A 22,725-nucleotide genomic window follows, 5' to 3' on the forward strand; every position below is an offset into this window, starting at 1 on the left:
TTTTAGAGTAGTTGCAAGACTTTTATTTATGTTCAAACAATTAAGAAACTGAATTGTAATATACCGGCACGGTGGCGCAGTAGTAGCGCTGCTGCCTCGCAGTTAGGAGACCCGGGTTCGCTTCCTGGGTCCTCCCTGCGTGGAGTTTGCATGTTCTCCCCGTGTCTGCGTGGGTTTCCTCCGGGCGCTCCGGTTTCCTCCCACAATCCAAAGACATGCAGGTTAGGTGGATTGGCGATTCTAAATTGGCCCTAGTGTGTGCTTGGTGTGTTTGTGTGTGTCCTGCGGTGGGTTGGCACCCTGCCCAGGATTGGTTCCTGCCTTGTGCCCTGTGTTGGCTGGGATTGGCTCCAGCAGACCCCCGTGACCCTGTATTCGGATTCAGCGGGTTAGAAAATGGATGGATGAATTGTAATATACAGTATATAGCTAATCAGTGCTACTTATTAAGGTATGCTACACTAAATTAAGGAACTGGTGACCTGGGATCTGAGTTTCTAAATTTGGAATACTTACAGCCATCTCAAAATTACTCAATCACTCTGAGGCAAAATTTGTTTTCGCGATTTTGCCCATGTACTTACTGCTGTGGGAGCTAGAAAACCCAAATTTCTGAATTATGTAATGAAATTAAACCAATCCCATTTTAATTTTGCCATACCATCATCAATTGTCCATTTACTCAATTTGTATTTGCTAGACCCTCATAATCTTTTATATGAATGTGTGAAATACATGTCTATAATTTCTTTTACAACTTCAAGAAGCCCAATCCTCCCTGCTCTTTCACTTTCAGCACTCTTCTGAAATTTAAAAATAACATAATTTCAGTTACAGCACAATTATTTTTGAATGGTCTTACATATAATTCACTAATCATTTCATATAAATATAATATATCCAAATATAATGAACATATTAACTATATGATGCTTTTTTTGCATTCAGTGTTATTGTGATACATACAAAAATCTCACAATTGATGGCCCAAGTTCCATTTGTAATGCATTTTAATTATTACCACAACTATTTTTTTTTTTTAAATGTGTTTATTAGATTTCCACATGTTTCTGTTTATGCCAAAATACTGTTTTGTGTGTAATTTATTTGAATAGTAAATCACGCACTGAACTTTGTTGAATAGATGACGGGCTACCATCTTCAGCAACTGAATAATTATTCTTTTATCCAGGATATCACTATTCATTACATTCCCCATTATCCATTTCTCAATGACACTACTGGCCCATTGATCACACAACAAGAGCTAGCTGGGCTAACCCTATGACCATTTTTAACACAGTCTTTTGAAACAAAAACATATAACCAAAACAAATAAATTGTCTTACTGCTGACATCCCCAGATAAATGAGTGCAGTCTTCTATATTAACAAATGTTTTCAATAACATTAACATATGTTCACGTTTAAGTAAATTTTAAATTAATACAATCATATACATAATATGGTTATACATATTGTGATAAATTGCCCAGTCAGAGGGAAGGGTGGCATGAGGTAGGGACAAGGCTTATAAATTAGAGATGAAAACCTACAGAGTCAGCAGGAATTTAAACTGACTTACTAGTAATGGAAGAATGCCACTACTATGAAATGCAAGTATTGTAAATGTAATGAGTGCTCAAAAATATAAGAGAGAAAGAATACCAGTACAGGTGATAGGGAGTACTGACCTCTGGGAAAATTTTTTATGTTTTCCAGGGATGTTTTAGTGCAGCTAACTCAGCATTTGGAAATAATACCAGATGCATAGACTAAGGGAAAGAGAAAACATGAATGGCTGACAGAAGGGTAGGTTTGTATGCAATCCATACAATCATGCTGACAACACCATGCTTAATAGTAGGTACAGTGTAGTTTCAGTTGGTAAGTGGTATTGGTTTTGCAGCAAATGTTTCTTTAGTGTTAAGGCCAAGAAATTGTACTTTTTTGTTACCAGACCACAAAATATTTATCTACATGGTTTTAGGATAATCAATATTTCTTCTTCCAAACTTCATATGGGTTTGGATTTTCAATTTTGTGTAAAATTACTTCAGTTTTGCTACTATACCTCCAGCTGAAACACATACAAAATATATAAAATGTTATAAGACGCAGAGAGAGGGCAGTTATTACTATAATTTCTTATTGCTCCTATACAGTTCTCATTGATCTCTTGGTTGCTATTTTGATGAGTTTTGGCTTTTGCCCAGTCATTTATTTGTAAGAAACTGGCCCTTACAATAGCCTGGTGCTTCCATATTTCCTGCACTTCTTCATGACGTTCTTCATAAGGCAAATTACCAGTGTACATGATTTAAAACTACTGACAACATTTCCGAGCAAGTCCGTACCATGATTCAATTCACTTCTAGGAAACAACAACAGAAACTGATTGGTCAAGATTGAAACTTTACCACCATGACTACAGACGCCACCTATTTCTACTTGTGCATATATCTTCTTCTTCTTTCGGCTGCTCCCATTAGGGGTCGCCACAGCAGATCATCTTCTTTCATATGTTTCTGTCCTCTGCATCTTGTTCTGTTACACCCATCACCTGCATGTCCTCTCTCACCACATTCATAAAACTTCTCTTAGGCTTTCCTCTTTTTCTCTTCCCTGGCAGCTCTATCCTTAGCATCCTTCTGCCAATATACTCAGTATCTCTCCTCTGCACATGTCCAAACCAACGCAATCTCGCCTCTCTTCCTTTGTCTCCCAACTGTCCAACCTGAGCTGACCCTCTAATGTACTCATTTCTGATCATGTCCATCCTCATCACACCCAATGCAAATCTTAGCATCTTTAACACTGCCACCTCCAGCTCTGTCTCCTGCTTTCTGGTCAGTGCCACCATCTCCAACCCATATAACATAGTTGGTCTCACTACCGTCCTGTAGACCTTCCCTTTCACTCTTGCTGATATCCGTCTGTCACAAATCACTCCTGACACTCTTCTCCACCCATTCCACCCTGCCTGCACTCTCTTTTTCACCTCTGTTCCACAATCCTCACTACTCTTTACTGTTGATCCCAAGTATTTAAACTCATCCACCTTCGCCAACTCTACTCCTTGCATTCTCACCATTCCACTGACCTCCCTCTCATTTACAAACATGTATTCTGTCTTGTTCCTACTGACCTTCATTCCTCTCCTCTCTAGAGCATATCTCCACCTCTCCAGGGTCTCCTCAATCTGCTCACTACTATCACTACAGATCACAATGTCATCAGCAAACATCACAGTCCACAGGGACTCCTGTCTAATCTTGTCTGTCAACCTGTCCATCACCATTGCAAATAAGAAAGGGCTTAGTGCCGATCCGTGATGTAATCCCAACTCCACCTTGAATGCATCCGTCACTCCTACCGCAAACCTCACCTCAGTCACAATTCCTTCGTACATATCCTGTACAACTTTTACATACTTCTCTGCCACTACCGACTTCCTCATACAATACCACAACTCCTCTCAAGGTACTCTGTCATATGCTTTCTCCAGGTCCACAAAGACGCAATGCAACTCCTTCTGGCATACTCTATTCTTCTCCATTAACACCCTCGGAGCACACATCGCGTCTGTGGTGCTCTTTCTTGGCATGAAACCATACTGCTGCTCACTAATCATCAACTCACTTCTTAACCTAGCTTTCACTACTCTTTCCCATAACTTCATGCTGTGGCTCATCAATTTTATCCCCCTGTATTTACTATAGTCCTGCACATCCCCCTTATTCTTAAATATCGGCACCAGTACACTTTTTCTCCACTCCTCAGACATCCTCTCACTTTCCAAGATTCCATTAAACAATCTGGTTAAAAACTCCACTGCCATTGCTCCTAAACACTTCCATGCTTCCACAGGTATGTCATCTGGACCAACGGCTTTTCCATTCTTCATCCTCTTCATAGCTGTCCTTACTTCCCCCTTGCTAATCTGTTTCACTTCCTGATTCACTATCTCCACATCATCCAACTTCTTCTCTCTCTCGTTCTGTTCATTCATAAGCCTCTCAAAGTACTCTTTCCATCTGCTCAACACACTATCCTTGCTTGTGAGTACATTTCCATCTTTATCTTTTATTACCCTAACCTGCTGCACATCTTTCCCAGCTTGGTCCCTCTGTCTAGCCAATCGGTACAGGTCCTTTTCTCCCTCCTTAGTGTCCAACCTCTCATACAACTCATCATATGCTTTTTCTTTAGCCTTTGCCACCTTTCTCTTCACCTTACGTCTTATCTCCTTGTACTCTTGTCTACTTTCTGCATCTCTCTGACTATCCCACTTCTTCTTTGCCATCCTCTTCCTCTGTATAATCCCCTGTACTTCCCCATTCCATCACCAGGTTTCCTTTTCCTCCTTCCTCTGTCCAGATGTCATTCCAAGCACCCTTCTTGCTGTCACCCTTACTTCATCTGCTGTAGTTTCCTAACTCTCTGGTAATTCTTCACTACCAGCTAGTGCCTGTCTCACTTTCTCCCTAAACTCAACCTTGCAGTCTTCCTTTTTCAACTTCCACCATTTGATCCTTGGCTCTGCCCTCACTCTCTTCTTCTTGATCTCCAACGTCATCCTACAGACCACCATCGTATGCTGCTTAACTACATTTTCCCTTGCCACTACTTTGCAGTCTTCATTCTCCTTCAGATTGACTCTGCTGCATAGGATGTAATTTACCTGTGTGCATCTTCCTCCACTCTTGTACATCACCCTATGTTCCTCCCTCTTCTTAAAATACGTATTCACCACAGCTACGTCCATCCTTTTGTCAAAATCCACTTTCCTCTGACCTTCTTCATTCCTCTCCTTGACACCATAACTACTCATCACCTCCTTGTCTCCTCTTTTCCCTTCACCAACATGTCCGTTGAAATCCACTCTAATCACCACTAACTGTCCCTTGGGTACACTGTTCATCACTTCATTCAACTCACTCCAAAAATCTTCTTTCTCACCCATTGCCCACCCAACTTGCGGGGCATATGCAGTAACAACATTCATCATCACACATCCAATTAAAAAATAAATAATTAATAAAAGGCAAAGCCCTCACTGACTGACTGACTCATCACTAATTCTCCAACTTTCCATGTAGGTAGAAGGCTGAAATTTGGTAGGCTCATTCCTTACAGCTTACTTACAAAAGTTAGGCAGGTTTCATTTCGAAATTCTACATGTAATGGTCATAACTGGAACCTACTTATGTACATATATACGGCCATAGCCTGCAGCTCAGTCGCCGTGTGAGGCGGAGTTGCATCCCTCATCATCACGCCTCCCATGTAATTGAGTGCCTGCCCATATAAGGCCGTCCGTCGGCAGCAATCCAATAGACACGCTGCCGCTAAATATTCGCGGGTGAAGGACTGTGCTTATGCAAATGAAGATCAGATAGTCAGGGATAGACTAGTGTTTGGCACAAACTCAATGAAAGTGCGAGAGAAACTTTTAAGTGCCAGGTCTTAGCTAACATTTAATAAAGCCATGGACATCGCGAGATCGCACGAGATAGCACAAGCACAGCTGAGAAGCTTCGATTCATGTACTCTGAGCGGCTCACGTGAACTGACTTTGCAGGACAGGGAAAGGTAAACCCGTGCACGCAGTGTGTGATGACTCAGATAAAGAGGAAGACGAGCTGATATTCGCTGGCAAATCCACAACTTAATACCGGGAATGCCTGTTAAACATCTTAGATTCATGAGTACCGATTTGGGTAGTGAACACTTTGATGAATGAAACCTGTTATCTTTACAACGGTTGACAAACATGGAATATAACTTGAACACAACACATCCTCCAAATACGAAACTGATTGAAAGAAATAATGATAATCAAATCTTTGATGACAGCAACACTCATAACAGTGACAAAACAATTACATTGACAATCATGTTACGTTATTTTTAAAATGTTTCCTTTTCTTTTTCATAAATTCTTTAACACACTACTTCTCCTCTGTGAAACGCTGGTATTTTGCTAGTATATATATATATATATATATATATATATATATATATATATATATATATATATATATATATATATAGTAGGAGGTGAGCGGTCATCCCGGCTGGGAAGGATGATGTGATATTACCCAGACAGGGAAATAACTTTATGCCCAGCCTGACTGATACTTTGAACAAACCAGTGGAAGCTGAGATTTGGTACATTTTCCATTTCCCAGGTGGCAGTGTTCCTCATATGGCAACCCAGTTGGGACACCCACCGGGGTGCATGAGAATTGGAGTCCAGAAATGCAGCTCTATCATGGTCCCTGGATCTCAGTAGAGGGAGCTGTCAGGGGAGGACCTCCCTACTTCCTTTATGGCACAGAAGTACATTTCAGAAAACATGGCATGACCACAGAAGCATTCCTGGATCTGGCATAAAAGGAAGCCCGCTGCCTTACATGGATAAGTCAGAGGACAAAACTCAGTGGAGGTGGAGAAGGAGGAAGAATTGTTGGTTTACTGTGATTTATTCTATAATTGTGGCTTGTTATTGGAAGGATTGTGAACAGGTGCCTGGGAAAGGAATAAAAATCTTTTATTTTATCCTAATAACGTGTAATGCTTTACTGTGTTTGTAGTTTGGGGTTCTCTGGTGCCCCTTGTGTATATATATATATATATATATATATATATATATATATATATATATATATATATATACACACACTAGGGGGCTATGCCCCCAACTCGCTTTGCATGCCCACCCCACTACCCCCACCCCCGGGGACACACTTCTCGCTAGCTCGTGGGACATAAAAGAATCTCCAAGAAATTGTTTGTAAGTAGGGCGTGACATGCAAGAAGTCTTGTGGGACTTCAAAGTGTCTCTCCGAGATGACCACATCTCAACCAAAAATTTTTTATATAATATATATATATACCAGCAAATAGGAGCCCAATCGAATCAGGCTACGAATTCTACGTTTATGAAATTCATACTTTCTCTGCAAAGAATCATTTTTTTTTAAGTCCTTGAAATGATTTTGTTATCACGGCACTGATTTGTGCTTAAAATAGACCTTTTCGGCCGATGTAATGAAGAGCTTCCTGTTTAAATGGGGCTGCAAGATGTGAACTCAGCTCTTCGGCACACCTCATTTGATTTTTTCTGGCAAACAAATTTTCAAAACAAACCGTATTTTATGACTCTAATCAGAGTCAGAGTAATAATTATGTTGGTGTGGTAATTTTAGATCTGAGATTGGCTAAAGTTTAAACAATGACCGTTGTTAATACCCAGCCATCATTAGTCAGTTTGCCAATAGATGTCAGAAGGACGGATGCCAAAACTGAACTGCCCAAAGATAGATTTTGATGTACAAAGCAAATGGCGATATGTTCTAAATTACTTAAGGTTCCGGAGTTGTCGAAGGATTTAAGTCAGTCGACGATGTTAGTCCTGGAAAGTACGCCTCACCAAATCAACATTCCAAAAATCAACCGAACTTACTGTTATCTGCTCGAACCAACACCGACTTACTATACTCGGCTGTCCAGAGGTGTCACTGAAGCATTCAAACAGATATATGTTGACATTTGCCACGTTATGTTCGAACTACAGAGGCAGCGTCCCATTGCATGGTTCTAACTTGTATTGAGTCTAGGTATTGACGCGAACACCATACATACAGGGTATTGACATGAACACCATACATACGGATAGTATCAAATTATATATAAGTATATATATTCACAGTATATATATATATATATATATATATATATATACATATATGTGTGTATAATTATATATACAGTATATATATACTGCATATATATATATATATATATATATATATATAGAGAGAGAGAGAGAGAGAGAGAGAGAGAGAGACAAAGCCCTACATTCTCAAACTCTTAATTAAATTCAGTGTTACACCATTGTGCCACTGCAAATACTGTATTATGTGTATACTACCAAACATGTATTGTTCTTTATAGTCTGGGTAACCTGTCAAAAATAATAAAACCTCTGACCAACAGGCTAAAACAACCAGCTATACACTGGCTTACATATTAACATCCTTTTATTTAGCTAATAAACTATATGGCTGTACTGCATATTTTGTGTATTTTGGCTTAGATAATATAAATAAAACTAACAATATTCTATGTAGAAATACTTACTTCATTTGTCCTGCACATTTCGTGTAAATGTACATATATTTATTTCATAATCTGTTTTTGCACTGTAATATTACAGAATCTTCAAGAAACACATAAGCTCCCAACAAATGCAATTTAAGGACACTGGCCATTCCTTTAATATTGAAAGCATATTTTGAGGCTATAGGGGGAAAAATCTCCGGAGAAAACTCCTGGAAGTGATACTGGGGACCCACTACTCTAATAATGAATCTGGAAAACTGATTTCATATTAACTGGTACAGTTGTGCTTGAAAGTTTGACTTGGTAAATGACCAAGTATAATATTTTTGTCTCATTTGTTTAACTGGTTTCTCTTTATCTACTTTTAGGACTTAAGTGAAAATCTGATGATGTTTTAGGTCATATTTATGCAGAAATATTGAAAATTCTAAAGGGTTCACAAACATGCAAGCAAAACTGTATTTACACGTAGCTTTTTTTCTTTTTTAAACGCAAATGACAAATAGTAATTTGCTAGCAGAACAGCCACATGTTGAGCTGCTAAAATTTTACACTGTACTCTGTACATGTTTAACTGACTTTGAGGCGTTTTGTCAGATCAAAAATACGCACACACACAAACACACATTATATATATATGAGAATATATATATATATATATATAGTGTTTATGTATGTATTTATCTTTTAAAAATAATCATTAGTTTTGTTTTACCTCCCCTCGGGAAATGCATTACACATTTCACGTTCATTTTCGATGAGGGCGGAGATAAACTCGTATTGCTTTAAGGCAGGTACAAATCCAGACAAACATTCACGATTTTCCAAACAGTTTATCGTCTCCTTTCCTCTGCCCTTCGCGGTCAGCAAGGAGTGGCAGACGCGCATGTGCGGGGCGCGTCGAGTTTGGTTTCGCTTAGCAACCGGATGAGCGGCATTTGAAGCACGCAGAGATTACAGAGCCCGAGAGATTATGCGTAGTAACCTTCTTAAATCGAGGAAAAACGAAGCAACGAAGGAGGGATCGCCATCGGCGTTCTTCATTCGCGGGCCATGGTGATGACCTCGCGATCCAATGCACTTCTTTGCCCGGAGGATGCCTGCCTAAATGTGGCTGACTGGAGTGAGCGAGTGGAGAAAGGTGGAGATATCCTGAAGCGTGACTGAGCGTGGGGGTTCTCTCTCTGTCTAAGCGGCCATGTTAACTAAGAAACTCGCCGCCGCCGCTGCTACCGTCTACCCGACTGGTAAGGAGGAACATGTCCCTGTAGGCACTCTGCATCCTTGTTCGCCCCTAAGAATGACTACTTCTGCTCGGCAAGGCGTGTACTATTACGTTTTTGAGTAGTGACAGTGTACGACTTGAACTGTACGCTGCAAACTTTTGGAGGGGACCATGGGGGGATTGAAAGGAGTGACGTAACGTCACGTAAAGCAAGTCAACGGTGTGTGCGCGATTTCTGCCTCCCTCTTTAAAACGAGAATGCAATGTGCTGCTTGTGTCACGCCACATCAGGGCGCTACAGAACCGATGGAGCTCGCTCAGGAGCTAATTTCGAGAGGTGTTTTGTGTGGATCTCCCCATCCCCCTTGCTCCTCCTTTTTAACATTTATCTTACAAATCATCTGGTTGCAGAGACAGCCGAGAGAGTTGATTTCACAGAGCAGGGGAGGGGTCTTTCTGCTCACTGTGTCCCAGGAGGGTGTGAGGTCCACAAATAGCAATCAGAGTGATAAAGCTTCGAGCCACCAGGGTGTCACTCGCACACTCGCGCACTGCTGGCCGCGAGGAGCCACGCATATATGGAACATTTCTCTGAGGTGCGCTAATCGCAAGGGGGGTGGGGGTGAATGAATTGTTCACTCACCTTTGTTTTGTGCAGCCATGGCAGCTCGGCCAGCTTTTGTTGATCAATTTGCATTTTTATTTGCGAGGTAGGTGTCATCTGGTGTGGAACAAGCGCTGCTGTCACATTCGGCATCGTCTTCTAATGCTTTTCACTTTTTGTTATAATTGGCAAATTTATTTTATGCAATACTGATATCGGGCTTTTGTCTCACCACTTTTGTATTTTACTCAAGCCGCAGATGATGTACTTTTATTCGCCGTCACTGTTTTATGTAAGCATATCGTTTTTGAAAGATTTCACTGGCCGCTTTCTAGTGATTGTAGTGGTCATCATAATTACGATTTTAATTGTTTTTCCGAAAATGTCAAGCTTGCGCTATTAGAATTTGTATTTTTTGGATTCCTTGATTAGTCGTGTTACTTGTTGCAAATTTATATCTTAGTTACACCGTATTTTCAGCATATGAACTAATATTTTTATAATATGAATTTCTAGCATCCCAGTCTCTTCGTTGCCTGTGTGCTTATACACATTAGTAGTATTAAATTTGTGGCGTTTTTTCAATCAGGTGGTCTATTGGTGCAATGATTTATTTTTAGGGGATTGATTGACATCTAAGCAAAAAAAATCTTTATTTTGGGGGACGTTCGATTCTCATTTTCACTTTTTCGTTTTGAACATTTTTTCTTTTTTGTTAATTTTTAGCCCATGCATTTACATAACCATACCGGAAAATCAATATTGGATTATTACATTTTTTCTGTTGTGGCATTAGATTAATCGAATGCTGCAAATGGGTCTGTGGTAACCCAATTTAGAAAAATAAATAAAAAGAATGTGTTTGTTTTATGTACAATATATGTATATTGATATGCATATGTGCTGTATGTGCATTTTTTATATAATATCTAATATAGAACCCTATACAGATATACATATAAATCATTTGTGTGTATATTAATATGTGTAAATAATCATTTGTTAAGTGCATTAATTCTGTCATAACTGTTTTCCTAGCCATTTTCAGTGAGGATCTTTTTATTTGTTAATGACACCATGAAGAGACGTGTAAAGATGACACTGTAAATAACTCTATATATAGTGTATTTACATTGCCCAAATGTTCAGATCTGTTTCTTTCAAGTGGGTTATAACTCCACTGCAGTGTTTTTTTAATCGCTGGATTTTATTACCCTACCATGTTATATTGTTTTTCATGGTTATTGTGAGCTTTATAGTTTTTGATTGATGTTCCCTTTACAGTTAAGCTAGTTATTTTTGTATGGTGTTCTTTATAGAATTATGTCTTACAATTTGGCTTGTTTAATTTGGAGACCACATTTTTTAAAAGTTAGTTTTTTTCACTCTTTCTCTAATAGAAGTGGGGATCCCTTATCGTTTTTCATGGTCATTTTCATTTTTAGGTTCTGTGGATAGTACTTTGGGCTACCTTAGTATAGCTCCTTACACTGTAAATTTTGTTTATAAGCTGTTTCCTAAAAATGTATCAAAATTGATGTGAAAAAGAAATCAAGTTATATTAAAAAACAAACAGTAAAATATTTGTGTTGCTGTAAAAGAAAGTGTAATAGACAGTGATAATGGGCAGCGCATGGCATGAATAATTATTTATGTCTTATATAATTAAAACTGTTCTGTATGTTTTTGTCACTTCACTCAGAGCTTGCAACAATTTCTGCACTAGGAGATTTTTGTTTGGAATAAGATGCTAATTCCTCTCTCTTTTTTTTTCTCCCTCTGTCTTCTCACAGCCGGAGAGGAGCCCCGCCCACTACAGTCTTCCCCTGGGGTTGGTGCGGGGGATCTCCTGGCCACCACTCAGATTGACCCTCCATCCCCCATCTCACTGCCACCCCTCAGGAATATCAACACGCACTCGGTAAGGGGCAGCTGAACACATAAAAGCATAACTGAAAGCAGGTATATTCCATTCAGTGGTAAAACGGACTTGCAGACGATATATAAAGTTAAATGCATTGGTTGGTTTCATTTTCTCACACTGGGAGGAAGGCACTTTTTTATTACGTCTGGAGATTTGCTCTGAATTTGTGACTATTTCATTATTTATTAGTATGTACAATGTTCATGTCTTTGTGATAAATGCTTGTCTTGCTATTTAAACAAAGCTTTAGCAGAGTAAATGTGCCATTTTGTTAATGCCTAATATACATAATGCTAAGTTTATCAGTTATGTTCACTGTACAAGAATTGTACATGGATCATATTTAGCAGAGGCACCAAATGTGCCAGGCTTGCTGAGTAGGCGGATAGCTGGCAGTTATTTAGGTGCATAGTGGTCAGATAGAAGCAACATATTCCTAAGCATTTTGTGGAGCAATGGCTTATTTTTTACTGTTCCAGACACAGCTTGTTTTATTTATTTATTTGTTTTTACTCATTGTGTTAATGCAATGACTCACAAAGTTAGTAGTGCACTGTAGGTTTTTCATGTGTGAGTGGAAAGGATATTAATGCTTGGCTGTTTATGTGTGACTTATGGTTTCTTGCCTTCAGCCTGGCAAATATTAATTTATGTAATAATATTTTTATATTTAATAAAAATTGTTCAGATACTTTGTCTGGCATTAGAATCTGTCTCTTTGATGCATCATTTGTATTTTATATCTTAGCAAATGGAAGTGACTGGGTTATGATGCTTATATTTGTCATTTTAATGCGATCCAGCTTGCTATAATAATAATTCTTTGCATTTATATAGTGCTTTTCTCACTACTCAAAGCGGTCATCAATTGAAGGTTAAGGGCCTTGCACAAGGGCCTAACAGAGCAGAGTCCCTTTTTGGCATTTATGGGATTCGAACCGGCAACCTTCCAATTGCCAGTGCAGATCCCTAGCCTCAGAGCCACCACTCCACCTATACCAGAGTTTATATTTTAGTCACTATTCAATTTTGAGTGAATCTTTTTTGAAATTAAAGGATGTTTTTGGTTTACATTCGATGATATAGGTGGTATCTTGCAGAGACCTGTTTCATGAATGAGAGGCAGCTGTGCGCTTAGGTTCTTTGGAATGTGACAACATTATGAGGTATTGGCAAGTGACATTTCTTGCCAAGTATGTGCTCATGCAGTAGTACAGGAGATGTGGATATATTCCTTGGTTGACCTTGACTTTTCTACTCTAAATTTCAAGTTGCCACATGTGTAATGTCAGGGTATTAGTTTATTTTGTGGATCAGTAGGTGGCATAACAAACTATCTGGTTAAAAGCACAGATAATGCACTTAATTTTTTTTTTTTTTTACCATTTTAAACAGTGATAAATATGACATTTGTAATAGTACCCGCTTTTAAAGATGGATTTTACACTGTAGAATACATTATCAATTTCTTAGCACATATTTTAAAAATGTTTCGATGTAAATACCATTTTCACTTGGTAATATCCTTAACCAAGTCATTTACTTATTGTAACCAAAACACATATCCGCTTGGGCATTTTTAGTGTTGTGGTCCTGTAAATCGTGATCAGCTGACAAATGAGTTTTGTATCTTGTATTTAAAAGGGTACATTTAATTTGATTTTTGCAACAATGATGAAATAATTTTGTGTTGCATTATAAAATTATTAGAGAAAAGTATGTTGCCAAATGTATATTAAGCCAGTGTAAATCATTTCAATGTCACTGATTGAATATGAAAATATATATAAACATGACTACTGATCATTTTGCATTTCAATAAATCCCATGATTGAGTTAGTATATTTGCTTACATGTCCCTTTGTTGACCTTTGTGCATTAAATTAACACATAATGAACTAATATTATTATCTTTCACAGGAAACCATATCATCCTGCACTTTACAGAGAAAAGCGTTGATATAATTTAGCATAAAATATAACAAAGATACAATAAAACCTAACAGAACAATGAATAACAGCATATTAGTGTATAATCATAAGAATAATAAGTACAGTGTTTTCTGACAGCTTTGAATGGTGAGGTTTGATATGGGACCCAGATTCTTATATTGGCTAGCAATATACTTATTAACCATACATAGCTATCTTTAACTGGTACAGTAAAATTACCTGATTATTGTCTTTACATCTTTACATTTGGTACATCAAACCAAGCACCTCAAATACATTTTCAAGATGGCTATAAGGTAAAGGAATGCAAAGATTTCAAGGTGGGTGGTAAGTTTTTTTTTTTTTAAGTTACTGATTAGCTGTTCTTTTTCCACCTTCCTACAGTTAAAAATCACAGAAATAAAGAAAGTTAAACAAACACAAAGTGAAAGACCTTCAGTTTAGAGTATTTTCAGGTGCAGACTGAAGGATTTGTACATACTAAAAATCAGTGATAAAGTTTCCAACAGCAAAGTTCACAGCTTCTATTTTAGCTGTTCTTATTATAATTTTTAGATTTTAATGACAATTTGCAGGAGGCATCTTGCTGTTTTAATTTTTATTAATTTAATTTTCTAGCCTTATTGGAACCATCTATTGCGTAATTCATTGACCAAAACTCATGGAATTTAATATGGGTAAAAAAAAATACACAACTTCAACATAATATTTAGCTGAAATCTAAAAAACTCCTTTTATGTCCTAAGCGCTGTCAATATTAAAGACTGATGTTTAACTTGAAGGAAATATGTAGTATGTATAGTATCTTATGTATAGTATTGAATCAGACTGCATCTCTGAAAGGGTCAACAAGGTGCAGTGACTGCCCTCCTGTCATGAACCTTAATACTGTCACACCCCCACTGTCATACTTAAAAGGGCCATATGATTCAGGATTGTTGATTTGCAGGTATTCAGTCCTATTACTTTATTTTGGTTGTGTCAAGTCTTTACCTGGTGCCTTTAGGCATTTTGTTTTCAGAGCCCTTACTGCACTGGTTAAAGTTACCACAACGTGCCAATATCCTTTTTTCAGCCACTGAGGCATTTTTTTCTGCATCTTAGGGCTTCACCAGGTTCAGTACGTACCCTATTCCACCCTTACCTCCATGGCAACTTATCACCAACTAGACATCTCATCACATTTCTGATTAGTGTTGTCAGATAACAAAAAAAATGTTATTTATAATGTTTACTGTGATTACACTTATGTTATCATAGCTAAAACTTGTTCAGTAAAATTCCTAATCAAAGTCTTTTTCAGTTTAAAAGAAAATTTAAATATTTTAAAAGATAAATCAGAAACAATAAAGTGTTCAAATAACATGTCAAACAAGAGCAATGAAACATGTTAAAGTCTGAAAAGATTTGCCCAAGTCAGAATTCTCAGAGTATTCCTAGATATCTATGTTGGCTATACGTTTTTGCATTCTTAATAGTAAGCCAGTTCTTGCTGTTAAGCGAATATTTCACTTAAATATGCTATGAATTATTTATAACTTAGGAAGTTTACTTTATTTGAATTTGAGACAAGAATTCATTTTTGGTCATATTTTCACTTGTGTTATTGTTCACCCTAAAGTTTGTTAGAAATAAAGACAAAAAAAAAAAAAAAAAATGATAAAGAGTATTCATATTGATTTATAAAAAAACAAAACATTTTTACCTCAGAAGATAAAACATGTACAAATGTAACATTTAGCACATAATCAACTTTTAATTAAGATATTTTTATAAAAATCGGCTGCAAGCGAGCTTACATAGAGTAATCACTGTTGTCTATAAACTCCTCCATATAGTGAGAAGCTCTTAAAATATAAAAGTTTTACAATGACCGTTACAGACCTTCAGTAGTTGAATTTCCTCCCTTTAGAGGGTAGCAACTGCAAGCTTAATTTCAAATGCAATGAAAGATAAGAAGTTGCAAACAACCTTGAATGATAGGTCCTTTAGCTTAGGAAAGCATGAGTGGTATATTATAGGTACTAATATTTAAGTAGTTTGTATGTTGTGCAGTATGTAAATATTGGTAGCTGTTAGACATTCCTTTTTACTATAAACCCCATTGTTCTGCATCATAATAAAAAGTATTTCTACATTTAAATGGAGCTGAAAGCTAAATGTGGCATAGCCAATTCCATCTTTGGCCCAGTTTACTTTTTAATATTAAGGTTGTGCAAAGAATAACTTGGCTTTATTCCACTGACCTATCTGTTCCCTTCTTGTAAGTAGAAGCAAAACACAGATCCATGATATATTATTCTCAATGATAAAAGTACAATTATTTTTAAAAGTAGCAGGGTTACCTGGCACTGACCCTAGGTGGAATAAAGTGCTGGTGCGGTTACTAAATAAAATGCCCAGAGGGAAAAATGTTGGCCCCAAACCAACATTTCACAGACTAAACACATGGTAGGAATATGTTTGCATACCTGTGCTGAGTCCTGCAAATGCCTTGGAGGTGCAGTTGCTAAATAAGGTTCTCCAAAGGATAAAACTTTAGAAAGGGGGAAAAAGTGCTAGGAGTAAACATGCAATCCCCTATTGGACCAGAGTACAGTTTAAAGCATTGTTTAATTATAGTATCTCAAGGTTCATGTTACTTCTGCATTAAACAGACATTTGACCTGACTGCATAACATATGTTTGCAATGCTGAAGTATATTATTGAACAGGATTAGAAGTATTTTGCCAGTACCTTTTTATTTGGCACTAGCTGTGCTACCTGTCTAAGATGGGTTTCAACATTGACCTCGGTGTTAATGGTTGTGGTGTGCCATTCAATTAATATGTCTCTGTTATGTACATTTTGGTATGGGACTTGTGAAAGCAGTGTTAATGTTTGTGATGTATAATATTTTAGAATGACAGAGACATAGCAAATGGATGGGCACACAGACTGTTAAGTAATCAAGGTGGCTTTTTGGCTTGGAGAGTTAAAAAAAAAAGTATAGACGTTCCATACAAACAGGCACTTCTTTGAGTAGAACTTGACATTTAAGTGTGTGTGTGTTTTTTATTCTTATTTTTTTTAAATATTTCTACTCTGGGCTAGTTGTGTATATATTAGATGCCAGTATCCAGTTTTAAAGTGTGAATATTTACCTCCGTATTGGACATAAAATAATTTTTTTTCAAGGAAAAGGATATTTGATTTACATAATCGAGCAGTCAGAATCCATCTTCCTATGGAATTCATTAAGACACCTTAAAAGCATTTAAAATATTTTCTGTTCCATACTAACTTGCATTCTTGTCTTATTAAACTGCTTTGGAGATTATGCCACTTTTATTTGTCCTGTTTACTAAACCTGATGGAATACACACCTCATCTGATATAGTCAGGATCCAAACAGCTGCACTTTAGTAGGTTAAATATTTAAGTAGATGCTGATTGTGAGTTACATCCATTCATCTTTATTGCAAAACTATATTATAGTTCTTGGAGAACGTGAGCTCCATTTTGGCAACAATCAAACCGAAGTGGAAAGCCAGGCAATTGCAGGGTCTCTTAACTGCAATCACTCATATTTAACTTGACATGTACATCTTTGGTTGGAAACGAATTCCGATGAATAGAAGCAAAAAGTCAACAAAAAGCAGTAAATCCAATGAACAAAATAGTACTCAGAAATGTCTCCAAAGAAACTCACTCAATGAACCACCCGGAAATAAAAAAAGTAAAAAAGTTGACTTTCTGCCATAGTACATAAAATTAGTTATAGAATATGTAAATATTGAAAAATAAACTTATAAATTTGAGAACAGTTACTGTCATAACTTAATAAATGATTATTTGTGACATTCACCTAAAATCACTTCCCAGCCTTCTTTTTTTTCGATAAAATATAAGGAACATAGTATAACAATAAAAAAAAGCATTAAAACAAAATAAGTAAATAAAATTGACAGGGAAAACCTAATTAGACAAAAAATAAATAATAATACTAACAGATAAGGAATATCATATATTAATCAAATAATAAACAAGTAATGTATTAAATAGAACAGAGGTAACCTATTTAAACATTGTGTATTTATCATTTTGAGTTTGCTTGGGTATTTCCTGCAGTTATTCTGTCTGTTTCATTTAATGTTTGCATTTCCTGTTTAACCAAAATATTTTACCCTCTGCATTTCACACAGCCCAAGTAAACTATATTGGAGACTTTTATAAAATTAATAATACAGGGTGGTCCAGATCTAATTATGCAGATCCAGATCGTCTGGATGACTTTGATTTGTGCAAGGACGATTCCAGTTTGGCATGAAGGCGATTCTTCATGTCGTCAGTTCATACACTTCTGTATGGTCTGGGATTTTTTGGGTGATTTTCTATATAATAAATTTAACAAGTTATAGCGTAACGAAAATTGCATAATTAGATCTGGACCACACTATATATTATTATATTATGCTGCCTTTTGATATAGATTTTTATGTTATTTCTAAAGTTTGTCATGTTGCCAAATACTTTGATGCCTTTAGGCCTGTAAAAGTAGCAAAACTTATGATTTGAATAATCCTCAGTAAAAATTAAGGGAACACTTAAGGGAAAGAACTTAATATTCAAATACAAAATCTTTACTGAATAATACTGTGTAATTCTTTGAGAACAAAATGTTGTAACAGCAGTCAATGGAAACCAAAATCATCCATTGAGAGCTGGATTCAACATTGCATTGAAAATCAAAAATTCAAATCACAGGCTGATCCATCTTGCGTGAATTTCTTCACAGCAACTCATAGTATGACTCAGTAGTGTGTATAGCCAGCTGGAGGTCATTTTGTAGGGCTCTGGTAGTACTCCTCCTGTTTCTCCTGAAATAGTGGAGCAGAAACCAGTCTGGTTGCTTGGTTGATACCCTTCTACTGCCCTGCCCAACTCTCCTGGTGTGATGGCCCATCACTTTTTTGTTTTTTTTTTCTATGCAAACATTGCAAAGGCACATATGGATGTGCCATCCTGGAGCAGCTGGACTACCTGTGCACACTGAATCGGCTGCAAGTACCACCTTATGCTATCCGGAGTGACAAGGACATTAGCAAAACTAGTGAAGAATTGGTCAGGAAGGGTAGGGACAGAGCAATTGTCTGTGTCCACCACCTGCAAACCATTCCCTTTTGGGGGTTGTCTTGCTGTTGCCTCTCCAGTGCACCTGTTGTAACTTTCATTTGCACCTAAGCAGATGAAGTTGATTTACAATCACTTATGCTTCCTAAATGGACAGATTGATACCCCTGAAGCTTAATTGAGCAGTGTATATGAATAGATTCTAACAATTGTTTAATATTCTGGTTGTTACATGTAAGTTTGTACTGTGTGTGTGTTGTACTTTTATTATTATTATTATTTTTATTATTATTATACTTTTTGTGCATTATTTTTGTCTGTAAAGCATGAGGTGTTGGTGACCTGTGCATGTGAAAACTTTCAAATGACTGTGACATTTTAAAACACAGACCTGCATAAAAATTTGATTCTCTGCACCCATAAACTGATTTAATCAGAGACAGTAGAATTTGTAAAAAGTTTGTACCATCTTTGTTATTGTCATGCACATTAAAAACCATGTGAAATTGCTCATGATTGCTGAAGCAAATTAAGTAGAGTCATTAATCAGTTTTGTTTTTTTCCATCAGTCTTTAGAAAAATGAAAAACTGAAAAAGAAATGCTAGTAGAAGATAAATTGATAATATGCAGTGTGGAATGTCAGTTGAGTGTTCTGCACAGGCATAGCTCATCAAGGAATAACATTTAGGACTAAACAAAAGTTATCATCTCTTTATAAACTTTCAGTTAAAGTAAAATGTACTTGAGCTGACATTATTTATTAATATTTGTGTTATTTCTTTGTTTCTAATGGTTGTCTGTATTGACAGCCTGAGAAATACAAATGATTTTCTGTATGTTTTCAACCCTTGTTATTTCAATATATAATTTTTTTAAGCATATTCAGATTCAAACAGTGATTCTTAGTATAGCCTTGTACAAGTATGAGGACTGACTTATCTCTCATTGTAATAATCTATATATATAATTCACTAAGGCAAGACAACCATGGAAAGCACACCGGAAGGGGCGTGGATTCACTGAGCCGCCGACAAGTAAGACACCTATGGTGCACGCAGGCAGGAGCCACGCCCACCAACTCCTGGCACCTCCAAGCCACGTTGACTGTTCATAGAGGCATGTTTCTCGTGGAGGTGAATCGCCATATGCAGCGTGTAAAACGGTTTGCGAGGGGTATCCCATGGTATCCTTAAAACAATCCTTTACAACTGAGGTTAAAACACAATGAAGTAAGCAGTCTTTAAAAATCGAGTTTCCGGTTACGACGCATGACCGCGTGCACCATAGCAAACTGTTTTACACGCTACATACAGCAATTCCCATCCGCGATAAACATACGTCTTCTTAGATGCTCCTGCAGGATCACGGAAAGTCTACGTGAGTCACATGTGCATCTGGACTATGCAAAGATGACAACGACTCAAGTGACGAGTTGGAGGTGGGCACATGAGCGATGGTGGTCTGCCAGTTCTCAGTCATGGACGATTGTGTGTTGGTTCGTTCCGTGCATTGTTACAATATTACTTTTATTGCTGATTTATTACATTACCGATTTTTCAAATGTTAATTTTCTCCCTGTGCTTAAAAATCATTAAAAAACCGGCCTGATTATGCGGTGTATGGTATGCCGCGGGTTGGCTAGTAGAGACATATTTTTCTATATATATTTTCTTTTTCCACATTTTAGTGTTCACCTGGGCCTTGAATTAATCAAAGCTGAAAATGCATGGATATTAAGTAAATCTCTTACAAAGTGCTAGGCTGTACACTTTTAAGAAACATATTTATTTTCAGTCAAACCAGTACAATACAGCAGAGGTAAGTCATCTCTGCTAATGAGGTCATAACTGAGCCCATAAAATTTAACCTGGAATGGAGTTCAGCAGGCAGTAAATAAATATATTGCACTGCATTGCCACCATTTTTGTGTGCATTTGCACAAAATGTGAAAAGCACATGCTGTCATTGTCATGTCTGTTTGTTGATCCAACTTAACACACTTTTTATTTTAATTTGTTGGGAATAATCGATTTGGAATATTTCAAACAGAGCACGCAATACTTCTTTTTGAAATTTTAAATTAAAAAATAATATAAAAGTGTTTGAAAAGCATTAGAGAGCTAAAACAGAGAAACATTCTGTGTGACTTCAGTTACAGATTAGTTTGTCATTTCAAAATTACCCAGGGAGTGGTTATTTCAACTTCTATATTTTTCTTTTTCTTTCCTTATTTTCATTTTTTATTCATTTGATTAGACTCCAGTGAATGGAAAACCATGACTAAATATAAAATAAAATTTTAAATCCCCAAACTTTCAACACAACTAAGGCTATGAATTTACCAGAATGTGGCATAATTTTATGTATAGCCCAACTAAATTTGCTTTACCTTGAGTTCAGCCAATTAGTGGAAATATTCAGGAATTTCACTGAACTTAACTAAATGGATTGAAGTCAATGGGGAAGTATGCACTAAACCTAGTTTTGAGTGTATTATAATAGTGCAATGGCCTTTTAAGTGGCCCTGATGATTAGGTAAACATCTGCCAACTACGCTGGACTGATTATTGTGGCCAAACCATAGGTGACATCACTTGTGATTAATCAAACATATTACACCCAGTCCCTTTCTTTTACTTACATCTATGTTTCTTTGTATGCTTCCTGGGACTGTAAAACACATTGGCTTCTTTACATTAACTGGGACAGTGTAAATTTTAATATATTTCACAAATTAAAAATTTGAAAGGTATATAATTGTCATCTTTGTCACACAATTATTTCCTGGTGATGCACCACTTAGCACTGTATAGCTGAATTATATACCCATATTTCAAGTGACAGAGTATAAACTGTCAGCATTTTTCATTCATGAAAGTGGTGTTCATCTTCACTCAGGATAAGTTTTTTTTTTTTTTTTTTTATAAAGAAAAGAGGAATTTGTTAAAAAAAATCCTTAATACAAATTGAGAGAGAGTGCCAAAGTCTGTTAAATGCATGGAGCTTTAAATAATGTTAAAAATAATGGCCTCTTATTAAGGAAAGCAAGAAGAAGTTGATAACACAAATGCAGAAATTATCTCCCATGGACTGGTCAAAATTGCAGCAGTGAGTTTCTTGTCTTCCTAGACAAAAAATGGCAGTCATGACATTACATACCATCTTATGTGTGATGTCCATTGTTACTTTCATGTCATAATACAGTATCCCAAGTCTGCAACATCATAGCAAGGTATAAGATATGCTAGCTACTTAGTGATTCATGAACAAACTGGCAAATGTACAAAAGTCTATATAAACAGCCACAGCCATAGTTGTTTAGTAAAGATTTTGCAGTTAAAGGGTTAGAAGAGATGATTGTTTTTGTGGCCAAAAGTTTGGACACACCTCCTCATTCAATGTGTTTTCTTTATTTTCATGACCATTTACATTGGTAGATTCTCACTGAAGGCATCAAAACTATGAATGAACACATGTGGAGTTATGTACTTAACAAAAAAAGGTGAAATAACTGAAAACATGTTTTATATTCTAGTTTCTTCAAAAGAGCCACCCTTTGCTCTGATTACAGCTTTACACACTCTTGGCATTCTCTCGATGAGCTTCAACAGGTAGTCACCTGAAATGGTTTTATTCATACATTATATATATATTATATAATATATAATATAATAATGGTTTTATTATATATATATATATATATATATATATATATATATATATATATATATATATATATATATATATAGTAGCAGTAGGGGGCGCTATTGCTCAGA

General features: G+C 36.7%; 1 protein-coding gene across 5 annotated transcripts in view; it reads left to right on the plus strand.

Moving 5' to 3' along the window:
* The first annotated feature begins 9,006 nt into the window (after positions 1-9,006).
* The window catches only part of dyrk2 (dual-specificity tyrosine-(Y)-phosphorylation regulated kinase 2), a 64,448-nt gene continuing 50,729 nt past the window's right edge, over positions 9,007-22,725 (plus strand). The window contains exons 1-2 of one of the 5 annotated variants that reach the window (XM_039769771.1): positions 9,007-9,376; positions 11,752-11,879. In XM_039769771.1, the coding sequence (XP_039625705.1) occupies positions 9,328-9,376; positions 11,752-11,879 (177 nt within the window). In that variant the 5' untranslated portion in view covers positions 9,007-9,327. The other 4 variants (XM_039769772.1, XR_005635627.1, XM_039769774.1 and 1 more) reach the window with 4 other exon arrangements.

Source organism: Polypterus senegalus, chromosome 11, assembly GCF_016835505.1.
Source record: "Polypterus senegalus isolate Bchr_013 chromosome 11, ASM1683550v1, whole genome shotgun sequence".
NCBI classification, from domain to species: domain Eukaryota; kingdom Metazoa; phylum Chordata; class Cladistia; order Polypteriformes; family Polypteridae; genus Polypterus; species Polypterus senegalus.